The following is a 23,208-nucleotide window of genomic DNA, read 5'->3' on the forward strand; positions in this document are numbered from 1 at the left end:
ATCGACTACTTAATATAATACAAAATAAGAAAAAATTATTTTATGTCTTTGAAGATTTAAAAACAATATTTTCAAGGCTAAAGGATAAAATATTTTCAGTAATGGAATAAATTTGATCAACGATGCAGTGTTAATGGCATCGATTTTCTCTAAGCGGAGAGACACGTGTTCAAATGTTGATCAGATCACTATAAAAGCTATGCTCAATATCATAATATATAGCTTAGTATACAAGACTATAAAATAAAAAATTATAAATACAAAAAAAAAGTTAACAAATATCCATTATATTCAATATTTGAAAAAAAAAACAATAATGAAAACATAATTTTGTTTTTTTTTTATACAAAAGTTACATCAAAAGTAATTTTTTTTCGCTGAAGTACACAAAAACTTAATAAATCTACTGAGATTAATGTTTTCAGAAATCCTAGCCCTGAAATAATTTCGTGAAGGTAATACTCGATTAGATAACTCGAAAACTTTACATTTTTGTATAATTAACATACGCGTCATAGAAAAGAATGCTCTTTCGTCTGTGACAAATATTTATACAGTTACCTCAAAAAGTATTAAATATCTCAAAATGATAATGACAAAACTAAATATCTTCAAGGTAGGTTATTGCTATAGCTAGATAACTTTTCGTGTCTATTTTTTCCGTTTCGAAAATCAAATATATACTTGAAGTTATGTGTAATTTTGTCAATGTGTTTTATTACTTTTGTTTTAATTCCTTGTTCAATGTTCGATAAATTGAAATTATTATAAGTTATGAGCTCCAAACAATTCTCAAATAATTCTATTTAGTTGCGTTAAGTCTTCTGTAAATCGAAGCAGTTTTTTTATATAAGGAATTTTATAGGTTTGGCTGGAATGGAGTTCAAGAGTTGGGGCAAAGGGATCGGAATCGTCTTTTCGCGGAAATCCTGCTCCTGGCGCTGCCGGAGGACGACATAGTAAGGAGGTGCAGCTTCGAGAAAAGGTTTACCTTGTTGCTTGGCAATTAAAAGAGTCGAGACGATGAATTTATTTTCAGTACCCTCCACAGCACTCTGGGTCGCCTTAAGAAGCTCAATTAATTGGGTAGACACAACCAGGTCAAAACAAAAGGAATCAGAGGAGAAGCGGCCGGAGCTCTTAAAAAGTGTTGTGGGGCTGCGGTAGGTAAAGGAGCTTCTGGGAGATTATGACTAAAAGCCATGTAAAAAGATTATAGGTATGGGCAACAACCAGGTGAAAATTTTCACTGTGGTCTTTCCGGATCAATGCAGGAACTTGCATATTATAGTGGCAAGAAGGGGAGACCCCAGTACAGCCTCTTGGTGACTGTGCTGCTCTGTTCTTAGGAGAAAAGAAATACTGAGGAACTTTGCTCTCACAAGTTGACCTTTTATAAGTAACATGAAGGCGGGGGATCTCGAGCGGGTTTTTCGTTATCGTTATTAAGCTGAGGTCTTCAAAATTGATCTTTCTGAAAATCGTCCGATGTACACCTTCCTTCGTAATTCGGAAATATTTTCGTTTCATAGCCATGTTGTTTTAACATTTTTGCTTAATTTTTGGTATTAAAAGTAAAGAGAAAGTGTTAAGTTTCACGCAAAAAAGAGCTTAAATTATATTTCCTAAATTAAAAAATTCTTTGCTTCCAATTTAAAATTGCATAGAAGGAAAATCCCATGTGAACTTCAAAATAAATAATCGTAAAAATTATTGTGCCTGCCACATTTTCCTTAAACCCGGATAAGTGTACAAATTGGACGCCTTTGTGAGGACCAGCGATAAGGAGAAATTGCTAAGTATTTTACAAAACTTTGTAATCACAAAACAAATCCTTATTTTCTTATTTTAAATGTTAGCAATAATTTTTTAATTCCATATACATATGTACGTTATGAACTATTATTTAAATTTGATTTATAATGGAATTTACATAAGAGCGTTTAAATTACATTAAGTGACATCTTCGTTGTGTATTTTTATCAACGGAGATGTTATTTAATTGAACTAAACATTGACAAAAATGCACAACGGAGATGTTATTTAATTAAATTAAACATTAAAACTTTAAAAAAACATTATGAAAAGGGTGAATTTAGCTCAAAAAATAAATTTTTTTAAGAATATTAAAATGATGCTAAGGTCGGATAGATATTTCAAAATTTATCTGTCTTGTTTTAATATCTGAAGATACTCTTCATTAATTAGTTTTTTTTTAAATTTTTATTTTCATAAAAAGTTGTTATATTAATAAAATAACTAGTAAATTATTAAAATTAATTCCGTAATCCAAATTGTAATTTGGAAAACAATTAACGTATCAAAACATATTTTGATACAAATTTTATTTTCATAATTTTGTTTGAGAACGGCAAACTTTTGAAATTTTTTTGTTTAAACAGGTTTTTAATTATAACAAAAATTGAATTAAATAATTTTACAATTTTTAGAATACGTACAAACAATAGTGAAGACTATGGTATTCAAACAATATATACATCATCCGCAAACATACCAGTGAATCAAAATAAATCAGTTAATACCATTGTGAAAGATCAAAAAACTCAATACTTTTTTATTATTTCTAAAAAAAATGTAAGGTGTAAATGATAAATTTTTGCAAGCTAAAAACATCATTGTCTTTCTAGGACACAGCTTTACCAATGAAAATATTAACAACAAAGTTTAAGTCAAAACATTCTAAAAATTTGAGCCAAAAAAGTTATGAAAAACAAAGTGGAATTCATGATGAACGTTATGACAAAAATTCCTTAATGCAAAATCTCGACTCGAAAATTCAAAACAACTATTCTAAAACCAGTTTTATTAAAAATGATAACAATAAACATGTTCTTTTTTTCGACCAGCATCAAACAAATCTTCAACCACAGCGTCGAAGTGAAACGAATTTTGACTGCGTCAAATGTCCTCCGGAAAAAATATTTATCGCCCCAAAAGGATTTGATAGCGTCATAGTTGATCAGCCCAAATTATTTTCCTGCAATAACAAAGCCATTTTAAATAAAGCTTATTTTGTTGAAACTTTGTATGGACCAAGATTCAAATTTTTATTACCACAAGGTACTCACAGAATATATGGGAGAATTAAAAATAAAATGACTGAGAAAGCTGTACAAACATGTATGCTCCGGTATAAAGTAGTTGTTAGACAATGTGAAAAAATTGTTTTGTCATCAAAAAACATAAATGTGAACTGCGATCTCGGCCAAATATGGGGGTCGAAATGCACTTTTATTTGCCACCGGGGATACTTAAGCGTGAACACTTCCGTAATTTGTAATGACAGCTTGCAATGGGAGGGTGAGCAACCAAAATGTTGTAAGTATATTAAACGCATTCTAAAATCTTACTTCTTAATTAAATTTATATTTTTTAATTGCTGTCTCAGTACTACAACCATCATCTAAGAAAAATCAGTCTTGCAATTTTCTACCTGTCCCCAAATATGCAAGGTTTTCCTGTCAATATCCAAACTACGCAAAGACACATCACTTTGAAAATCCTACGATGAAAGCCCCAGCTGGAACAATGTGCCATATCAAATGTAATCGAAATTTTGAAATTATTCCAGATTTAAAATTTAGTGCTAATTTGAAATGTATAGACGGTAAGTGGAATGCAACTGTATCAAATATATGCCAACCCAAAGGAATTGGTAACCTCTAAAAATACGGTCCATGGCCTCGCTCCAAAATAAAATATAAATTTTAAGTTCGCTGTTTCAATTGTGTAAGATCTTTGATGGTCTATGTATTAAATCTTCTAGAGATAAAATATATTAAAACTAAAAGATGTTTTCATCATTGCAGAATCTGTTTAGTTTTTTCTATGTGGCAGATTAAAAATTTTATCTTATTTTATTTTTCTGAAGTAATATTAAAAAAAAGGGCCAAAAAAATTTCCTGTTGTTCAATATATTTGTTGTACATGGTCTGAAAAATAATGGAACTCACATTTTTTATGGAACATCATGAGTTTATCTTACATTCATGAACTCGTATTTGTTTCAAATGTCTTGTAAAATGCGATTCAAAATCAATGCACTTTTTAAAATCTTTATACATATAACATTTTCTTTGCATTTCGACCCCCATTTTCTTACAATTACTTGACGACTAAAGTTTTTAAACCATATAACTCTCATACCAAAACTAGTATGAGAGTTACGAAAACTCTTATATTATAAGCCATTTATAATAGTGTTACTAGAAAGAGAAAGCAATACATTGTAGAAAAAATATATCGGTCTTAAAAATTTTTTTAAGAAAAATGAAACAAAATGTACATATGTTTACGTTTATGATATGTAATTAATAAATATTTGTATTCAAAAATTTAATATTATAAAATTATAAATATGGGAAATTAAAATATTTTTTTTGCCATGGTAAAAAAATTATTTGCTGGCATTAAAATGTTATTGATAAAAGTTGATATTGTACTTCGAAAAAAAGCAACGCCAACAAAAAATAATTAAAATTTAAAAAATTTTTATACATATTTTTTAGCCCTGTAATATCTTATTTTTTTTTTTTACATAAATTTTAAAATTTAAGAATTGTTAAGCAAAAAATAAATATACTAATATGCATAAATTCCAACTAAAGCTCAATAATAATATTCAAGTAAAACTATAATTTTGTATTTCATTAATTTTAATTTAATAATTTTTATACAACAAATATTTTGCGGACTTCTTTCCAAAAAAAGAATTCTTATTAGGGTTAAAATTTAGATAAGGAAAAATGGTAATACTAACTAAAATGGCCTTGCCCAAAAACTAGACTTATAAAGAAATTCTTTTAAGAGCAGAACTCTATAAGAATTGAAATCTTATAAAAAATACTTTATGAGAATTAAAATATTTTATGGTTTGCTGAAAGCAGTTCTGCTATGAGAGTAATTAGAATTTTTAACACTGCAAGTTCTAAGTCTTTATTGTAAGAACTTTATTGTAAAAAAATTATGAGATTATTCGAGGGTGGTATGAGAGTTTTATGAGATTTTTGATAAATTTTTTTGGGTATTACTCTTGGAAACTGTTACTTGGGTTAGAGCCTACGTGTAGATTATTCGCAAATCGATATATGTATGTAACAATAATACACTTGGAGTTCGTTTTCTTTAAATGACATTTAAATTATTGCAGAATGTGTTTTTATGCTACAGCATCATTGTCACTTTTATGAATTCCGTGGTGTGGACTCTGTTTCAAAGAGTTCCTGTCAATAAAGTCTTTTTTGCCGAACCTTTTATATATATTAATATAATATATTCAACTGGCTTTCGAAATTATGTGGCTCATAAGTTGTAGATTGTACGCCGCGTGACTGCATGTTATAACCTTAAACCGTAATGCTTTTTCATGCTTATATGTTTGTAAACTTTTTATAGGCTTTTCTTGAAATTTTTTGGAAGTTTATAGATTCATTTACATATATGTATATGCATGTTTTCAAAAGTGGAATGAATAAAAGCATATTATATTATAATTCATAATGAAGTAATCGTTTTTGAGTGGGGCCAGCATCTCTCTTGAGAATTATAGTGTTTCTAATCTTTCTCCACCTTGGCCACCGTCAAGGGTAGTTCCTCCAGTTGATGTAGGCAGGTTTGTATGGCCAAGCTTGATCATCTCCAAGGTAGTTTTTACATTCGATAACTTCACCGGAATCCATGAAGAGCTCGCGACCTGCTTGGGATTGAATTCCTTGACTAGCTTCACGTATCCCTTATGTCAATCATGGTCTCTACATGAGAAGTGTAGTGAGTACCGAACCTACTTGGATATCTTACAAAATTTAACTTCTCCATTGCTGATCTCACGAGTTGTTGAGAATTGATGTCCATCTAAGCAGAGGTCCGCCGCACTTAGATTATTCTAATACTTCGTTCGCGACTGTGCTATTTATCTTGACCCCGAGCTAAGCTGATTATCGGCACTGGTCGTTAATTCAGCCCGGGGAGTTTGGAATGATGGGATGTTCTGGGGAGGTTATAAAAGGAACTAATTATCTCTTGGATAATCAGTCTCTGATCTAATCTGGGGCAAGTCTGGAGAATCCTTGATCCTATTTCACTTCTACATCGTGACAAGGCAGGTCATCAAGTAGAAGAAATATGTTATTACTATTTATATATACATGGCTAATGATCTCATATTATATTTGCGATTTTTGTTTCTTTGTCTCTCAGTAGGCTTTCCACATAAATTATACTAAAAATTCCATTTATTATATTTTAATCAAAAAAAGGGTGCAAACATAGAAATGGAAAAGAGTATAAAGAAGAGCATATTTTGTTCATTTTTGTATAACCATGGCTTTATTTTCGAAAATGGTCGTGAGTTTTAAGAGGTATCGTATGAGTAAATTTTTTGTACACCGACATGTTGAAGTGTTTTAAGGAGACGGTGTCTATACTTTAACTAAATTATAATTACGAAGAATTAATATTTGTTTTGTAAAATAAGTAAAAGTTGTTATTGTATATTTTATTTAAATTTTTTGAGTAAAAATTAAATGGCTAAAAATTTGTGAGTAATAAAAAATAAAAATAAGGAAAGAATAACAAATCAATTTTTTTCAATTGTAATATTGCTGGCACAAATTAAAACTCAACGCATAAAAGAAAAAAGTTAATTTTTTTAACCCTACAACCGGGTATGAAACTGAATTTTTCCAGAAAGCGGAAAAAAGAGCGTCGTGTTTACAAATTGTTAATACAATGCTTTGCACAAATTTTCACTCAAACCTTACAAAATTAGAATCACGTACTTTATTTAATAATATTTGCTTCGTAACATAAATATTAATTTTTTTAAAATCCAAAATGTATCAAAACACAATGTATAATTAAAACTTTTTTGATTATATTACATTAAAAAAAATTAACATTGTATCGGGTATAAGTTTTTTTTTGAGACATTAACGATGTCACGAAAATGCATAAGTGGCAACTTTAAGAAGCAGATAAGTGAAACATCATCTTTACTCAAAACATTTTTCGCTATCCGTTTTCGACTGCATGTAATAAAAAGTTCTTCATTACTGGAGCCGTCCCTCAACTCTTTTGCAAAATTCTTTTGAAATTTTTTGTCTTGCTGTTGACCAACATAGGAGTGATAATTTCATTTATAGAGTAAAATCAGCGATCAGTAATTTAACGAGATTTGTCTACGAAACTATCACATCACAAAACGAAGTAGTCTGGTTGATGTTGTATTTACTGATATTAGTAAGACTTTTAGCTACAGTTTTCGATATAGTGTTTCACTTTGTGGGTCCATTATCATTAGCAATGTCAAAGAATGAGTGGCAGTTATGTTTCTTGCCAAGTTCTGGATCTTACAGTCTTACTGATGGCACTGTGAGAAATGAAAATTAAAAAAAAAGGTTAGAAAATTTTTGTATTTACAAACATTGTCATTTAAAAAATATTTTAATTAATATATGTTATGTCTGGTTTACGTATGAAATGTGGAATATAAAAATTTATTTCTAAAAAGATAATTTTAATTAGATGGACATAAAATAAAGTCGCATAATACAAACAGGTAAGTATGTCGTTTTGAACTTTGGTTTCTTCCTTACAACAATATAATAAATTCTCGATTTTTTATTTTTTCAACAGGTGGTTCAAAATAATATAATTATGCCAAAAAGGATAAGCGTATGGAAACATAATTTTAAAAATACCGTAATAAAGCTCTGATCTGTCGAATTAAAAGTCGAACATACATGATTCAAAACAGATATTCCTGGATTTTTCCAGGAATCTGGATCTTAGATATTCCAAAAAAGTTTGTTAAGTACTGCTGGTCAACCTATTTCAAAAAAAAAAAGGCGGGCCGCGGAACAGAAATGCCCCAAAACATGTAAAACACTTTGCATTTTTTTTAGACGTTTTTAATTTTTGTTTTATTTTTTTCGGCATCCATCACAGAATCGGAAAGAACATTTGTGAACATAAAATATTAATGGTCAAAAAGTTCCAAAAGGATTTTCGACATGCACTTTTTTTTTAACTTTTCACTGAATTTTAATAAAATAAGTACCAAAATTAATTAAAATAAATATAAGATTAAAAAAAATGGCGGAAAGTAACTTAACATCGATTTGTAGTAAATGTAATAAAATTTGTAAATTAACCGGAACTAATTTTTTAATTTGTGATGGTGATTGTAAAAAACCTTTTCACAAAAACTGCACTGGTTTATCCAATCAGAAATTTGCGGATGTGTTAAAAAACAAACTAATTTTTTAATTTGCGATGGTGATTGTAAAAAACCTTTTCACAAAAACTGCACTGGTTTATCCAATCAGAAATTTGCGGATATGTTAAAAAACAAACTAATTTTTTAATTTGCGATGGTGATTGTAAAAAACCTTTTCACAAAAACTGCACTGGTTTATCCAATCAGAAATTTGTGGATGTGTTAAAAAACAAACTTATTTGGTTTTGTATAAAATGCACATTAGAACGTGATCGGCGTCGTAGTACGATATTTTCTACACAAAATATTAGAGAAAATATTAATGGAACAACTCCTCAAAATTCAATGAAAACTAATGCTACAAGTGAAAATCTAAATGATTCTATATTTAACATATCAGAAAAGGATAATTTAAACATGAAAATGCTGTAGATATATTGATACAAAAAAATACAAATATGAAGAATGAAATTAAAATCCTCAGAGAAAATGTAGATGATTATAAAAATATATGCGAAAATTTGATTTCAGAAAATATGAATTTAAGTAATGAAGTTGACATATTAAAAAATAAAATAAATAATATTGAATCAAAAATATATAAAAATAATTAAGAGAAACATAATAAAGTCATAAAAGTGTGTGGTATTAAAGAGGAGCCAAATGAAAATTTACATGATATTGGATTAAATATTTTAAAAATATTTGATTTGGATCCTAAGGATCATGTAATTAAAGATATTTCTAGAGTTAATTACATTGATAATAAATCAAGTGGTCCAACACCAATTGAAATAAAATTTTCCAAAATGTCCACCAAATTAAAACTAAGATAAATATAAAGAATATAAAAAAAATAAAAAAAGTTTTCTTCATAGTGGTATGGTAGCTAATAACAACAGTACTCATCCAGTTTATATAAATGAAAGGTTATGTAAATATTATAGTTTCTTGTTCAAAAAAAAAAGAGACTTGAAAAAACAAGATAAAATTGCGTTTGCTTGGGTAAACAATGGAAAATTTTTTATCCGTAAGGATTTTAAAGGTAAAATTTTTCATATAAAAAACTTAAATAGCCTAAATGAGTTTGACAGATAATTTTAATTCATTTTTGTTTAACCCAAGTAACAAATTTTTCAATACTATGTCAGAAATTAAACTTGAAAACAACAAAAAACTAAACATTCTATACTTAAAGGCACAAAGTATAAAAAACAAATTAGAAGAAATAGAAATCATGCTAGAAATCTTAGAAAATAATATTGACGTAATATGCATAACTGAAACCTAGATTAAGGCAAATGAAACATATTACTTTAATCTATTGAATTATAACTCCATATTTTCTTGTTGAACTTATAAAACTGGTGGTGGTTGTGGCATTTATATTAACAAGAACTTAACTTACCTACAAAATTTTCCTTTCAGTAATAACTTCAACAGCTTTTTGAGTATTAATATCAATAAGAATAGTGATAAATGTTGCATCATAAATATTTACAGAGCACCTAGTGAAAATCTATCTGAATTCAAAGAATTTCTGAATATTTTAGATGATTGTATAAATAATACGAATTGCGTTTTGGACACATACATAACACATGATTTTAATATTAATTTATTTGATAACACCAATAGAACCAACAATTATACTAATTTTTTAAATATGAATTATTTCTATAGTTGCAATAATAAATTAGCTACTAGAATTTTATCTAATACACTTATTGATCACCTATTCACAAATAATTTAAACGAACAAATAACTTTATCACATGTTTACATTAATTTATTTGATCATAATGTTATTATAATAGAAATAGATAAAAACAATGTCATAATTACATGTGTTGATGATATAGGATCTGACAGGGTTGGCTCATTTAAATGTACACATATGGTCAAAATGACTCACTTATTGTGTCAAGAGCAAATTTGCCTTGATAACACAAAAAACTGCGAAGAAATATTTTCCGATTATATATCAGAATTTAAAGAAAAAATAAAGCAAAAATAATAAAAAAATGTAGAAAAAAGCCTTTACGTAATAATAAAAAGTGGGTTGATAAAGAATTAATCAATGCAGTTGAATGTAAAAATTATTGGTTCTCTAAATTCAAACATGATAAAAATAACATACATTTAGAACGTAATTTTAAATTCTATAGAAATCTGGTAACTAAATTGAGAAGAGAAAAGAAAAAAAAATATTTTGAAACTGTGTTTAATGAATGTAGTAATAATCCTGCAGAAACTTGGAATTGTAATAATATGATTATTTACAATAAAGATAAAGAAGATAAAGCAGTAGATTTTTTGTATGGGCTAAGCAACACTGAAGCAGAAAGCAAAATTAATGAGCTAAATATGCATTTTGCTACGATTGGGGAAAAATTTGCAGCTAAAATTGAAAGTAATATATACTATGAAGCATCTAGAACAAACAAACTATTTAATTTCGAAATTGTGAACGAATATGAAATAAATCGTGCGATTATTAGTTTGAATAAATTCAAAGCGATTGATATTCATAATATGTCATATAACATGCTCAAGTCTAGCCAAAAATACATTTGTGAACAGCTTACAATAATTACAAAAAAGTCGCTAGTTGAGGGTATTGTTCCAAAGGACGTAAAAACTGGAAGAATTGTGCCAGTATTTAAGACTGGTGTGAAAAGTGTTCTTGACAACTATAGACCAATATGCATTACTCCTGTGTTATCTAAAGTAATAGAGAAAATAGTCCACAACCAGTTATCAGCATATTTGGAAAAACACAACCTACTCTTCGTAAAACAATATGATTTCAAAAAAAAATCTTGCACTGAAACTGCTATTGTTGATTTGATTAGTAAAGTTCAAAGCTTAAAAGACAATAGAAAAATAGTGTCACTTGTGTTTATTGACCTCAATAAGGCATTTGATATGGTAAACCATAATATATTACTAAAAAAGTTGTATGGATTTGGAGCTAATGGGAAAGAATTCAACTGGTTCGAGTCGTATCTAAAAAATCGTTCTCAATTCATCAAAATTGATAACCTCGAAAGCGGAAGGGTTAAATAAAAATTGGAGTACCACAAGGTAGCACCTTAGGACCACTTCTGTTTAATTTGTATATCGATAGCATACGACAGCTAGAAACTAACAACGTAGATATATATTTATACGCAGACGATATTTGTTTAGTTTTTCAAGCAGAGAATTATAATCAATTAGAAATTACAATAAATATTCAAATTAAAAAAATATTTGAATGGATGTCGACGCATAAACTTGTCATTAATATAAGAAAAACCAGGGTTGTGGATCGATCAAGAACTAAAATGGAACACACACACAACTAAACTTAGTAAAAAACTCGCTGTTGTAGCTGGAGTATTTAAAAGAATCTCATTGTCAATTCCAAAAACTGTCAAAAAATCGATTTTTTATTCTTTATTTCACAGTCACATAAGCTATGGAATTAAAATATGGGGTTCTGCTACTAAAGAAACAATTGGTATGCTCCAGACAATCCAAAATAGAGCGTTAAAGAATTTATTTAATTACCATTGGAGAGAACCTACCAAATTCATTCATCAGGCTAATGATATTCTGCTTATAGATGATTTGTTCAAAATAAAATTAATACTTCATATCCATGATTTAAGGTACCTTAATATTCATTCTTCAGCCGTTTTAACAAAAAGAAGTGACGTACATTCAGTAAATACGAGAGATATAAAGATTTGTTACATGTAAACAAAAAAAATACCTCGCAGTTTGGAACATCAACTTCTATGTATATTGCCATAAAACTATATAACGAGCTTAATAATTGCTTAAAACATCTCGATGCATTTATGTTAAATTAAGAAAAGAGTTACAGCTTGACACCATAATAAAACATATTATTGTTTTCTATTTTTCTATTCTTTGTTTTCTTAAAAATTCGTAATTCAGTTTTTTGTTTTTAATTTTTTTGATTTTGTTTTTAATTTTATAATTTTTGATTAGTAATTTTTGTTTTTTATACCTTTCATTACAATTTCAATTTTGCTTTATACTTACACAGATAAGTACTTACTTATTTTTGTTATCTTTATAATCTTTAAAATCTTGTACATATTTGATTTGTATACATATAATCATTTTTATTTTTTCTATTTTTTCTACCATTTTCATGAAATTTAATATTAAATAGATAGTCAATCATTTTATATTACATTGTAAATTTACAAAGTAATTCATAACTTATGTACAGGTTTTATTTACAGGTTGTTGCAGCAAGTAGAGATAAACTGTTTATAAAAAGGAAAAAACTACGTTTAACAATATTGCTAACGCCACATTAAACAATATGATTGCGATTTTTACCTTTTTATAAGTAGAACACAACTTGCTTTACTACATTCAATTATAGTTCAGCAGCGTTCAATGTACATATTTGGCAATGAAGGAATTTTAACAAGATGTTAAAAATTATGTAAATAGTGATCACTTACTATAAGGTATTATTCCAAACCACCAATTTGGTTTTCGAGAGCAAAATTCCACTATTGAGCAAACGCATCGAGTGGTTCGTAAAAATAGACAAGCAATGAAGAACAGAGAGTATTGTTTTGCTGCTTTCTTGAATGTAGAGCAAGCATTCAATAATGGCTGGCATGATGATCTGCTGCACAAAATGGAAAATTTGTTTCGAAATTCGTATTTATGGTTAAGTGCAAAGAGGATTATTCCAAGATAAGTATATGAAATGAGAGCTTCAGTTCCACAAGGTTCTGTTATATGGCTCGGTTCGTACTCAATATATACAGTAGATTTGTCAGTAACTAATGAAGTTTAAACCGCCAAGTATGCTAATGATACCGCATTCTTAATCCATGATAAAAACCCTGATCAAACATCAAAAATTTTACAAGCGCTTTCAATAAAACTGACCAGTGGATAAAAAAATGGCGAATAAAACACAGTTCAAATAAATCGGTTCACAATGCACCGATGGTAATTTGCACCTTGGTTTGCTAGAAGTACTGGAATGCACCTTGGTTTGCTAGAAGTACTGGAATACACGGTTACTTGAATACAATTAAAGAAGAAATAAGGAATCGTATTGCTAAACATAAAATTGAGTTAAAAGAATAAAGGAAACTATTATGCAAAGACGGAGACATCTTTAGATGACATCGGAGACGGATATCTGAAACGACGGGATATTTTAAGCCTTGATAAGAGATTTTGACAATTTGAACTAATTTAATATTTAGCAGGGATATTTAAATTAACTTGAAATAGAAACTAACTTAATCTCAGAAAATATGTGTTTACTGGAACATTTCTCAATAATGTCAGTGGCCTAATAACAAACGCTTTAATTATTGTTCTTTTTACGCATTGTAAATAGATAAATAAATAAAAAAAAATCATCTAAGGTGAAAGGATATTTTTCATTTTCCGGAGTCGAATTTTCTTTTTTCATAATCTTATTATAATTAAGAGTTTAATTTAATTTTGGCGGAGTCCAAATATTTTTGTTTTTGTAAATTGCTAATGTCATAAATATTGATTAATTTTAACCAAAACTACAAAAAAAAGAAAAAACTTACTCTAGTAAATCTATACCATCTTTCTCCATCATGTTTGAAATTAAATTAAGTTTTTGCAATTACGGAAATTATCGTCGTCACCTTGAAATTATTTTGTCGTATATCCTGAAAATACAATTTTGGGAGTTTGAGGTTTAAACTAAAAAACAAAACATTGAGCCGCAAAATTGCCTAATTTTCAATATTAATCTTGTTGTATGATCAATTAGCTTTAAAATGATAGTGTAGAATTAAGATAGCCTGAACAAAAATTTCCAGATTCAATAATGCGCTTACGACTTCAATAATGCGCTTACGACGTAAATTTTACAGAGTATCAAATTCCAAAAAGTTTAGTAGAAGCTCTTGGAATTGTACACTTTTTCTAAATGCGTTTTATTACTTTATATTACCATTTATTTTCAGCAATTAAGTGCTAGTTATATCAAAATAAAAAATTTTTTTAAATTTTTTCCTAAAATACAGTATAACAAGTAAAAACGTTTCAGTCAGTATAAACCGATTGAATTATACCCTGCATCTTTCGTTGTTGTATAGCAATTACTCAAACCTGTGAAACCATTCTATAGAAATTTCACGGAAATGTCTGATTTATAACTGGACACACAACCGCCAAGTTTCATGAATCTGACTTTATTTTTCTAAATATTTAAACTTTTGAACTTGTATGGGAGCTACTCGTAGCTGTAGAGCTATTCAACCAAAACTTCAGAAATATATCTGACCTATAACTTGACACACAACTGCCAAGTTTCATGAATCTGACTTTATTATTTTTCCAAATATTTAAAATAAGCTTCTGGAGTTGTATGGCATGTACCCGAACCTGTCAAGCAATTCCCCTAAAACTGCAGAAATATATTTGACCTATAATTGGACACATGACTGCCAAGTTTCATGAATCTGACTTTATTATTTTTCCGAATATAAAAAATTTGCTGTTGGAGTTGTATGGCAGCCACCCGAACCGGCGCAGTTATCCCATTATAATTTTTAGAGCATGTGTAGAATATAATTGGACACATGTATACAAAATTTTATATTTACAGCTTTATTAGTTTTTGAAATATTTAAAAAAAACTCTTTGAGTTGTATGGCAGTTACCCGAACCCGTTGTGCGAATTAGTCCAATAACAATAGGGCTCGTCCTTGGCACAAAAGAAAAAACTTGTGAAAGTTTGGTGTCGATTGCACTATTCGTTTTTGAGTTATCGTGCGATCGGACGGACGGACGGACGGACGGACGGACGGACGGACGGACGGACGGACGGACATGTCTAAATCGACGCAGAATTTTACGCTGAGCAAGAATATATATATATGTCCATACCGCAGGTGACTCCTTCAAGTAGTTACAAACTCCATACCAAAGTTAATATACCCTTCACGAAGTGCAGGGTATAAAAATGCAATGTTTTTAATGACTTGGTAACGTTTGTTAAAAATTAACATTTGCACAAAACTTTAAATTGAACTTTTCAAACAAACGTCAAAGTATATAATAATATTGTAAAAATTGTATCCCAAAATGTACGAAAAGCTTTAGTAGTTTTTTTTACAATATTAAGGTACTGAAAGCTTTGAGACGGTACTACTACCGTATTAATACTGTACTTCAGTCTTTTTTACAGCATTATTGAAGTCACGGATTGTGAACGTTTCTCTATAAACCATCTTGTCTTAAAGGCCACGCTTTACGTTTTTTTTCATTTCCGCACGTACGACAAACAATGTGTGGATATATTATGTACGAAAATGCATCAATATGATAATACTTTAAAGTTTAGTATCCAAAAATGTCAAATACGCATCGCATGAGTATCATATTACATCAGCTGTGCATCAATTTTTTTTGTGATTTTGTATTGACACAAAGTTTTTTAAAAGCTGAGAAATAAATAATTTATTATTTTAACTCAATAACTAATAATAGAGTTAATTATTTCTTCATGCACGGTATTCATATTTTTAAATGTTTCATTATATTAAAATCTCCAAAACTTAATTGAAATTGAAAGAGTTTTTAATAGACTTTCAGTTATTAATAATTTCAATACTTATACACAAAACCTTTTCAAAATAAACGCCAAAAAACATACGATTTGGAAAGTGTCAAAAAATGTCAAAATAGTATTGCATCAGCAAGGTAAACGCATTACATAGGTATAGGCATCAGCATTTTTTTTTTGCTTCGACGCTACATTGATGCAAATTTTTTATTACTTTCCGACTATACTCATAATTACAAATACTGAATATCAAAGTATACAATGTAAATTTAAAGTTATCTTATAGTGCTTTGATTTTGGGGTTTATGATTCCGATTTAAGAATGATTTGTCAAAAATAACTTACTCTATTTCAAATAACCCACGAGAGAGAGAATTACAAAATGAAACAAAAATTTAAATTAAATTTTTTCTATTTAAATATAATATAAACAATTGCGTATTTTAATATTTTAACAAATAAAATAAAAATTTGTACTTCCTAACTCCGTTAAATTTTTCTTCTTGGTCTATTAAACAAAACGGTTTTACCTTATATTACAATTTTTCTTAAACGCCCAATTCGTATAACTTTTCATTTCTTTTTAAATAAGTTTAAATTTGTTTATGAAAATATACTTTATATATATAATTTTTCATTAAATTTGTAAATGAAAAATTATATATAAAGTATTCAAAATAAAACAGCTCGCTCAAAAAGCTACAATGATCTTACAATTTCGATTGTAAAAACTAAAAATGAATTGAATATGTACTTTAGTAATAAATATTTTTAAATACTCAACAAACTTCAGTATCAAAAGTATTAAAAAATTTGAACTCTCTGTCCCACAATTTTTTAAAATATATATTCTTACCCAGCATTTACACGTACAAGTTACTTGCAAGAAAGTTGCAATACGTACAAAAATTTTACTAACACATTGAAATATTTCTACTTGCTTGTTTACTTGCAGTTCAACTTGCAAGAAAATTTTGCTGCCAGTAATTTGAGCAAGTAATTTGACATATTGAGAAATTCACAAAAAAAAATTTGTTGTTTTGATTTTTTTTTTTTTTTAATTTAAAATTTTTGAATTTTGTTTTGAAAAAATTAAACTTAGCAAACTTAGCTAGTTGTTTTCTTCTCAAAGACATTTTCAAAAATTAACTTGCTAAACCCAGCATTTACACGTACAAGTTACTTGCAAGAAAGTTGCAATAAATACAAAAATTTTACTAACACATTGAAATATTACTACTTGCTTGTTTACTTGCAGTTCAACTTGCAAGAAAATTTTGCTGCCAGTAATTTGAGCGAGAAATTTGACATATTGAGAAATTCACAAAAAAAAATTTGTTGTTTTGATTTTTATTTTTTTTTAATTTAAAATTTTTGAATTTTGTTTTGAAAAAATTAAACTTAGCAAACTTATGGTTTCTAAAATTTATAAACAATTACAAAATGTAAAGAAAGTCTTTTCAAAATGAAAAAATTTTAAAAAATTTACTTTCAGTCTTTAATAAGTTGCATGGCATGCATTGATTTTGATTTTTTTTTGTAAATGTCAGTTTATTAATCCTTTATAGAACCTAATTGCGTTAAAATAATTTTCTAATGGAGAAACCACAAAAGAAAAGGGACAAAAACGAAGAAGTTCGACATATCACAATGTAAATAAAGTCTTTTCAAAATTAGTTTTTTTAATTTAATATTAGGAAAAAAAATAAAATGCAGCTACAATTGTTAAATTTAATACTTTACGTGGTAGCCCGTAGATTTGGAACAGCCCAAAGTCATCGTTTTATAGAAGAAGTCAATTTTTCCATATCAATTTAATCCGAAATTTTGGACAATTCTTCTATAATATGTTTTATACGGTCACTTTTGGATTTTAGTATACTTTTCGCCAAACTTTACTTCAAGTGGGCCCAAAAATCCTCAATTGGATTGAGGTCTGGACTTTAGGGGAGTGTTTCGAACACTTTTGGGCAGTCATGAAGCAAACAGCTTCTTACCAAATAAGATTTATACTGCAAGCGGTTATACCAATAGAATTTATAATAACCAACAAGACCAAATTTTTCGACTTTGTTTACCAGGTTCGTTTTTAAAATGTCTAGATATTGTTGCTTATCTACATGACCATCTTTAAAAAACAAGTTTAACACCCCGCGACAACATATACAACTCCAAAACATTACAGATAATTTTCCAAATTTAACGATTGGTATAATATTTTTGTTGTTTGGAGCCTATAACGGATTTCCTCACACTAGTTGATCCTTGCTTGTTATATAGCATAATTTTAAATTCATCACAGAATATAACATCGTTGCAATAACGTTCTGATTCATCCTTATAAGTTTCGGCAAAACAAATATTATACCAATCATTAAATTAGGAAAATTATTTGTAATGTTTTGGAGTTGTATATGTTGTCACGGGGTGTTACACTTGTTTTTTTAAGATGGTCATATAGATAAGCAACAATATCTAGACATTTTAAAAACGAACCTGGTAAACAAAGTCGAAAAATTTGGTCTTGTTGGTTATTATAAATTCTATTGGTATAACCGCTTGCAGTATAAATCTTATTTGGTAAGAAGCTGTTTGCTTCATGACTGCCCAAAAGTGTTCGAAACACTCCCCTAAAGTCCAGACCTCAATCCAATTGAGAATTTTTGGGCCCACTTGAAGTAAAGTTTGGCGAAAAGTATACTAAAATCCAAAAGTGACCGTATAAAACATATTATAGAAGAATTGTCCAAAATTTCGGATTAAATTGATATGGAAAAATTGACTTCTTCTATAAAACGATGACTTTGGGCTGTTCCAAATCTACGGGCTACCACGTAAAGTATTAAATTTAACAATTGTAGCTGCATTTTATTTTTTTTTCCTAATATTAAATTAAAAAAACTAATTTTGAAAAGACTTTATTTACATTGTGATATGTCGAACTTCTTCGTTTTTGTCCCTTTTCTTTTGTGGTTTCTCCATTAGAAAATTATTTTAACGCAATTAGGTTCTATAAAGGATTAATAAACTGACATTTACAAAAAAAAATCAAAATCAATGCATGCCATGCAACTTATTAAAGACTGAAAGTAAATTTTTTAAAATTTTTTCATTTTGAAAAGACTTTCTTTACATTTTGTATATATTATATTGCTAGTTGTTTTCTTCTCAAAGACATTTTCAAAAATTAACTTGCTAAACGCCTACGTCATAATAGCAAGTAATTTGACATTTCGAAAAACTAATTGACAATTAATATTATACAAACTTGCTTGCAAGTAACTTGCATGTGTAAATGCTGGGAAACGCCTACGTCATAATAGCAAGTAATTTGACATTTCGAAAAACTAATTGACAATTAATATTATACAAACTTGCATGCAAGTAACTTGTATGTGTAAATGCTGGGTTACATAATGTTTCAGTTATTCCTTCATTTTCAGAGATAATTTATTTGAGTAGCAATCTAATTGTCTCTGAAAATGACCTAATCATCGGAAAAAATAGTTAAAATTCTTATTCTTTTTATATTAAATATTTTTTGTAATATCAAAAACTTTATTAGTATATTTAAAAAGAGCATAGACAATAATCCGAATTATGAAATAGTTGAAAAATAGAATATAGTGTCTAGCTCTAGATGGATTTACAAAGAATTCAGTACAAGAGTTTCAAATTTCCGAAGATAAGTATCAGAAAATCTTTGAGCATAGGAAGCAAGGTTTAATAATAACACCTTGATGTTTCAGGAGTTGATTGGCGAATTATTCCAATTTCCAAAAATTCATAAGGCCATAGCTACGAATTTTAGAAATTTGATAGGTTGTGATCTTGAGTTGTGTGCTTTTTACTGGTTATGAGCAAACTTGATCATGATTCTCAAGATAGGTGAGAAAACCCTGTAGATTTTTCAAATTTGTTGAGCTGGCAAGACGGTTCCAAGGTACTTAACAAAAGATGTGAATTTTTGGAATGCAGAGAGGCAAAACAATTATCACTAAACCCCATTTCGAAACTTCAAACCAAATCGCTCTCGCGTAATGTACTCAAGCTACCATAAAATCGAGAACAGCCAATTTGGACATGTTTGTTCTACAGTACATTCCTGGGCTCATGACAGATTCATCTATGTCGGTTAAGAACTGGAATAAACCAAAAATCTTGACAATTTTTTATTCAGCGGAGAGTGAGTGATTTAATTGAGTCTGCAGTATTTTTGATGTATGTCGGACAAATTAAATTAGGTGAAAATATGCCGATTATCCAAAAAACTTTACTTGGATGGATTGTATCTGGCAAATATAATTCCAATTTAAAACGAAACATTGGTTAAACTATAACAGCCTCTGTAACAGATAATGACGTCAAATCTTTTCAGAGCTTGCATGATCTGGTTAAGGGATTTTGGTAAATTGAATCTCCAGAATCCAACACTTTTAATAAACTTATTGAAGAGCAATCGAGATATGATTAAGATTGAATTTCTTCAATTCTTCAATTCACAGAGCACTATCTGGAACAATTTTAGTCATATTGCCATTTAAACATCTTCCTTCTGAATTGGGTTTATCGCGTGAGATTGCAAAAAGGCGGTTTTATTCCCTCAAGGCAAGATTAGATAGGAATTAAAATCTGAAACAATAATATTCTAAGGGTATAGACGAATTTCAGAAGTTAAATCATCTTGAACGTGTACCTATAGAAAAGGAACATTTAGTGAAGTATAATATTTCATATCACTGTGTTTTCAAATTTGATTCATTAAGTACGAAGTTGCGCGTTGTTTTTGAAAGTAGCTGTAAAGGCAAAAATCTAACATATGCAAAATGTATAGACAGTTTGTAGTAAACGATGATGATTCTTACTCTTCCGAAAATCTTCAAACATCACGACTTAAAACAGTTAGATATAGAACTTCTGCAGCTCCTTATCTTGCAACAAAATTACTCTCATACTCGGCAACATTAAATTCTGAAATTTATCCAATTGAATCGCAAAAACTTTTAAGAGATATATACGTTGATGATCTTCTCATTAGAAGGTCTTTTAACTATCAACGGATCGTCAGTTATCAAGACTTTAGGGATATGTTGACAACCCACTTCATATAATTTCAAATTTTGCATAAATTGCAATTTTTTTTTGCAAAACAAGATTACCAATTGTACAGTTTCTGATATGGCAAGGTTTCTTGATCCAATTGGATTTGTAAATCCCATCATCGTAAGATCCAAAATATTTTTACAAAAACTCTGGCTCTTAAAATTAGATTGGGATGAATCGCTTCCTTTGGACCTGTATTCTAAATGAAAAAAATTCGAAAATTATCTTGACCAATCAACCATTCCTCGTTTTGTAATACCCCACAAATAAAACATGTAAACTCTAAGGCTAACGCTTCAGATATCTTATCCAGGGTGCACCTGTAACGGATCTTCTTGAAAAAAATAATAAGAAATATGACCCGATCAGTGGTATTTATAGAAAAAAACAGAAACGAAGCCAAAAATTCGTAATATTTCGTTAAAAAAATTGAGTATTGGGACTTGTTAGATGTAAAGACATTATAAAGACATTAGTGTCATATTTCTTATTATTTTTTTCTTTTTTTACGTAAAAAAGAGTTTAATATTTTAAAAAATCTCAGGATATTATACACATTTTTTAAAAAGCTTCCCATTTAAATTCTATTGAACGAAAAAGAAAGAAAGGTAGGAGGAAAAAAAAAAAAAGAAAATATATTTCAATATGGTTTCAAATGTTAATGAGGTAGGGTGTACGATTTTTCATGTACATTTTTTATTTTTCAATAAGGTAAGAGTAATATATTTATAAAATGACCCTGCCTGTGTATGAATTTTAATAGTAAACACAAACGGACAAAAATTTACTTGGATATCCACTACCTGTAATTATACATTCGGAATTTTTGAGTCATTTTCTCTGATACTATTTATTTCAAAAATAAAAAAGATATTAAAATCCGATCATAAAAAGAAATTATTGTCTTTTCCGAAACCTTTTAAATATTTTTTTACTCAGGTAATATATTAAGTTTTAAAAAGTTTTAGAATAAATAAAAATAGAGGTAAAATTTTGAAGTGTATATAAAATTTGTATCGGAAAAGTAATATTTAATTGTATTTTAGATGTTATTTTCTAATTTCCTCTTCAAATTTTTATTACTATGTATTCATGTCAACATTTAATAATTATCTTTAATTAATTATATTTTCAACTTGTCATCACAGTTACGTCCCATATCTTGAGTTAACTTACGCTATGAAAAAAAAAGCTGTTCACTTAAAAATAATGAAATGCTTTCAGTACCATATAAAACTAGTCGTGTGTGCTTGGATTGCAAACCTTGCAAGTATTATGCCTGTAGTTTTGAAATTGTGTTGCATTCTGTGGCTGAGATATTTTAAGTTCACTTTATTTCTTCAAAAACACACCCGTAATATGCATATAGGTATGTTTTTCCTAATAAATAATAAGATAAAACTAAAAATAAGAAAAGTTCTGAAAAATAATTACCAAAAACCTTGGAGATCTAATACCTTTTGAGTAATTTATTTTAGAACCTCGCTTTGTGTTATGTCGCATAAAATCGTAAAATACCTTTTGCAATAAACACTTTATGCGATAAATTACTGTATACGCATGAAATAATTCGCTAAAATCAATAAAATTCATGCACGTCTGTATTTGGAGTTTATAATACATGCGAATAAAACGCGTGACTGTAGAATGAGTTAACACCAATACTAGCGTATATAGGGTAATACATATAGCAGACGATTTCTATGCAAAGTCTCAGGTTCGAACCATGAAAAATGCGATTTGCCAGATGAACTTTTTTTTATTGATAATTTTATTTTTTTTTTAAATTAAATTAAAAAAGCTTCACCCTTACAAATCAATACCAGCGAGTTCCCGTTCTAAATGTTTTTTTGAAAATACCCTACTTGTAAAAAGTTAAATGCAATAGAATAACATTTTCTTATAAAATTTTGCCCCAAAAATATATTGTCAAGAAGTTTAGTGTAAACTTATGTTTTGCTTTCTGATATATTTTGCAACAGACCGCAAAAAGAATACATATTACACATAACTAAATGCGTACGTACATACTTATTATAAAACAATGTAGATTTTATTAAAACAGTACAATTTTCTTAAGAAAGTGATCACTTTTTGTTATAACTCACACTTCCAAATATGAATTTACATACAATATTTATACCACCAAAAGTAAATAAAAATTTACCCCTAGACGATGTAGTACCATTCTGCAAAAAACAGTTACAAAGCATCTTGGGAGGGGTCAGAAGGGGGAGGGTGGGTGGAATTCTTGCTTTTTCTGGGA

At 28.6% G+C, this 23,208-nt stretch overlaps 3 protein-coding genes across 3 annotated transcripts in view; 2 read left to right on the forward strand and 1 right to left on the reverse strand.

Moving 5' to 3' along the window:
* LOC129612386 (uncharacterized) overlaps positions 1–3,832 on the forward strand; it is a 28,632-nt gene extending 24,800 nt beyond the window's left edge. Inside the window, exons 3-5 of the mRNA XM_055525986.1 lie at positions 2,451–2,595; positions 2,649–3,339; positions 3,410–3,832. Of these exons, the coding sequence (XP_055381961.1) occupies positions 2,451–2,595; positions 2,649–3,339; positions 3,410–3,687 (1,114 nt within the window). The 3' untranslated portion in view covers positions 3,688–3,832. The remainder of the gene's footprint in view (positions 1–2,450; positions 2,596–2,648; positions 3,340–3,409) is intronic.
* A 3,021-nt stretch (positions 3,833–6,853) lies between these two features.
* LOC129608301 (guanylate kinase) overlaps positions 6,854–23,208 on the reverse strand; it is a 103,735-nt gene continuing 87,380 nt past the window's right edge. The window contains exon 5 of the transcript XR_008696891.1: positions 6,854–7,387. The gene's annotated coding sequence lies outside the window, so the exon portion shown is untranslated. The remainder of the gene's footprint in view (positions 7,388–23,208) is intronic.
* On the forward strand, positions 8,113–13,628 carry LOC129618706 (uncharacterized). Its single transcript, XM_055533645.1, has 6 exons — positions 8,113–8,122; positions 8,502–8,664; positions 9,115–9,165; positions 9,920–10,109; positions 10,295–12,023; positions 12,499–13,628. The coding sequence occupies exons 1-5, from the start codon at positions 8,113–8,115 to the stop codon at positions 11,303–11,305; spliced, it is 1,425 nt and encodes a 474-aa protein (XP_055389620.1). The 3' UTR covers positions 11,306–12,023; positions 12,499–13,628.

Source organism: Condylostylus longicornis, unplaced genomic scaffold (assembly GCF_029603195.1).
Source record: "Condylostylus longicornis isolate FDR11 unplaced genomic scaffold, ASM2960319v2 ptg000001l, whole genome shotgun sequence".
NCBI lineage: Eukaryota > Metazoa > Arthropoda > Insecta > Diptera > Dolichopodidae > Condylostylus > Condylostylus longicornis.